Source organism: Polistes canadensis, unplaced genomic scaffold (assembly GCF_001313835.1).
Source record: "Polistes canadensis isolate GaletaPanama2010 unplaced genomic scaffold, ASM131383v1 scaffold_527, whole genome shotgun sequence".
Classification (NCBI taxonomy): Eukaryota; Metazoa; Arthropoda; class Insecta; order Hymenoptera; family Vespidae; genus Polistes; species Polistes canadensis.
In genome coordinates this window covers 7,149-10,957 of record NW_014570074.1, presented here as the reverse complement: position 1 = coordinate 10,957, position 3,809 = coordinate 7,149, and the positions used below count along the sequence as shown (strand labels likewise).

General features: G+C 26.9%; 1 protein-coding gene across 1 annotated transcript in view; it reads left to right on the top strand.

The window, feature by feature from the left end:
* The window catches only part of LOC106792657 (guanine nucleotide-binding protein subunit gamma-e), a 14,882-nt gene extending 11,375 nt beyond the window's left edge, over nt 1–3,507 (top strand). Inside the window, exon 2 of the mRNA XM_014759152.1 lies at nt 1,934–3,507. Within this exon, the coding sequence (XP_014614638.1) occupies nt 1,934–2,039 (106 nt within the window). The 3' untranslated portion in view covers nt 2,040–3,507. The remainder of the gene's footprint in view (nt 1–1,933) is intronic.
* Nucleotides 3,508–3,809: the final 302 nt, after the last annotated feature.

The window sequence follows — 3,809 nt, the reverse complement described above, 5'->3', positions numbered from 1 at the left end:
TTCATCTATTCCACTCACACACAATTATACACACAATTATACACACAGGTTAACATATATTGTTACACATTGTATACAAAACGAAATACTGGACACTTCGTTTATAGTTTAACCATAGTTCTTAGACTCTATTCTATCTTGTTCATGTATTTTACACACACACACACAATTGTACACATAGGTTAACATATATTGTTACACATTGTATACGAAACGAAATACTGGACACTTCGTTTATGGTTTAACCATAGTTTTCAGACTCTATTCTATCTCGTTATTGTATTGCACGCACACACACACACACACACACACATATACATATATTGTTACACATTGTATACTTATATATATATATATATAAGATAGACTATTTTCTAAGAGACGTTGGAATGAACGCACTCTGTTCTTTCTCTTTATCTTTGTTTCTCTCTCTTTCTCTTTGTTTCTCTCTCTTTCTGGAGAGGACAACTAGCCTAAGCTAGCTTAGGTTTATTCGCTAACTTGCCTCGAGATAGCCTCGAGCATTCTCAAGAGTCTCTGTTAGCTGCTTACTTCAAGATTTCCTATCGAGATATTATATTATATTAAAAGAGATTGGATTATATATTTTATAACTTCCGTAAATTCCAGTCACTTTAATCGTTGAGACTGAGTCAAACAAGATTATTTCTCATAAATAATATTTCCCATAGGGAAAACTTCTATATATATATTATACTATTGTTTAATGAAATTTTGTATATTTTTATCACGAACGTGTTTGATTATATATTTTGATTAGGCGTGTGAGAAAGAAATGAAAAATTGTACGAATGAAAATCTAAACGAAAGTAGAAAGTTTCTTTTGTTTATTATTTTTATATTTTACACACACACACGTTAAAATAAGGATAATATTATTATAGAGATTCGTTTTATAGAATATTTGTATAATATATTTAATTATTAATATTTATTATATTACTTTTGTTTGTATATTTTTGTAGAATATACAAAATATGAAATTCATTTGTTTTTTATGGTTATTATACTAAAAGTTGATTGGTTAGTCGCCTAAACAGGCAATGCAATGACTATAGAAACATGCGAGGGAGATCAAGATACCACCATAACAAAACTCTCCGAGCCATACAGTCATATTTTACACTTTTTTGTGCATGGGGTTCTTTAAAACTACTGTAAATTTGTATACATTTTTTTTTAACACTAACAAAGACAAACTCTGAATTTTTTTTTATGAGGACTATGAGAACTGTACATTGCATCCTTTTAAAAATATTTATACTCAACAATCATTTGGAAAAAGAAATATATGGGAGTTAAAGTTTCGCAAACATTTTTATGTACTTTTATTTCTTTTTATATGTAATCAGGTTTCAGATTTTTATTGGACAACTTACAAAGTTTTGTACAATGTGTTTTGTTTCTATTTTTAACATAAATATTTTTTCACTATCGATAACGTAATGAGTAACAGCGCGGTCTCGTATTCGTAATGTCACCGGATCGAATCCTCGTACGGGAAAACTTTTTTTTACATTTTCTTTCCGTTATTGTAAACTATGTTTAGTTAAATTTATTTATTTTTACTTTAAAATATGTTATATTAATTTTATAGGGAATAATAATAAAATATAAAAAGAAAAGAGGTATCATTTGTATTATAAAACGTGTTAAATATTTTCTATTAGCAAACACGTTTTTATTTTATTCAAAAATCAATACAATTTAATACAATAAAATATAATATTGAAGATTCAATTTGTATTAAACAAAATCCATCTAGTGTTTTGGTGAAATTTCATGTAAAAACATCTTTTTTAACGAGTTATGAATATATTTCTTTTGTTTATTATTATTTTTTCTTTTGTTTTCTTTTCTAAAAGGATCGTAAATAAAATGATGACCCACTTTTGTCTTGTATAATTCACAGGATGAGGGAATACGTCGAAGAAAATGAAAAGAACGACCCGTTGATACACGCGCCTGACAAAAAGAACAATCCGTGGGCCGAGAAAGGCAAGTGCATAATCATGTAAGAAAAAAATAAAAAAAAAAGGAACGAACGAAAGGTGGATTACGAAGTGGGAGAAAAGAAAAGGCACGGAAGTTATGAAGAAAAATAATCAGAGATAAACGATTACGTGGAAAATGATTTTAAAGACGAAGAAGAAGAAGAAGAAGAAGATGAATTACAACAAAAAAATAATCTTAATGTGTTCTACAACCGAAGATAATGCATGCCATAAAGATGCTAAAAAAAATCGTATTCTAAAAAAAAAGAAAATTGAATTGAAATGAGAAACAAAATAATAAAAATATGAATAAACAAATAAAAATGGCCATTCAACCAAAGTCTTCGTCACGTGGAAGGGAACACCCCCATCGATCGTGATCTATGGATCAAATATAATATATATGACAGAATATGTTTGTATGCGTGTAAGTATGTATGAATATGTTTGTATGTATGAAAGAAATTTGTTTAAATGATCGTACATATATATATATGCTTTTGTTTGTACATCAAATGTTTCACTTGTCATGGGAAAACAAATGAAGTATTATTAGATGATCCAAATAAACAAACAAACATGATTAAAAATGAATGTGATCGTTTATTCGAAAGCTTTGAGAGTACGACAGTAATTCAATTTTCATACTAATCGAAACTTGTTTCAAAAATCTTGTCACATTTTGAAAAACATTAACTTTGAATACAACCATTGAAATCTGTAATAATATTACTTTCACCTTTTGTTCTCACTTACGTAAGCTACACGTACTTTAAACAATCATTTTCAACTCGTATTTATATATATAAATGTATGTATGTGTTTTGTGTGTTGTATCGTAAAAAATCGAAATTAAATATTGTTTAAGATTTACTTGGTATATGTGTTAGAAATATTAATATACAAATAATCCAAATGTTTGTTTATTCAACAAATTCAATCATGCGAATCTTGACATTATACAATTTCGATATTTCACGTTAACTTATGCATGTATGTATGTATGTATGTATGTATGTATTTATGTGTGAATTATTTATAAAACATTTAATTAATTAAGAAAACTTTCTATATGTTCTATATAATACATTTTTTCGTATTAACACGATTTATTATTACAAAAGCTTTTGTATATCGTAAAAAGGTTTTTCAAACGTAAGAAGAAAACAGAAGTACACATGTAAATGCATTTTAAAATGCAAATGAAACAAATCATTGCGAAAATTCAAGGGGGAGGTTAAAACAAAAAATGTAGAAACACATTCTTCCCCCATACATTTTTATAAAATAAATGAAATCAAATGTTAAGAGAAATGGGAGACGAAATTCAAATCATTTATCATAATTGAAACAAAAAAATTGTGTGTGGATCATTGATTGAAAGAGAAAACTAAAAAATAAAAGAAATTCAAGAAAAAGTGTTCTTAAACTTTAGTTTAAGATCAATTTATTACGAATTAAATAATTCTTACGATAATACAAAAAAAAAAGACAACATAATCGATCATTCAATTTAGAAATCCACAGGTGACACATACAAACACACACACATACGCATAAGCATACGTTTACCACACTTATATCATAAAATACTTCTGGATTTCATATCTCGGTAAGAGTACTACTATTGAAATATATAAAAACAATAAAAAAAGAAAATAAAAATAACAAAACAAAACAAAAAAAAGTAACATACCACAATTATCATTTGAAATATATTTATCCTCTTATGTGTCTACAAAATTTGAATCGTAGGCCATACGATTTTGTCTCATTATATATATAAATAATTAT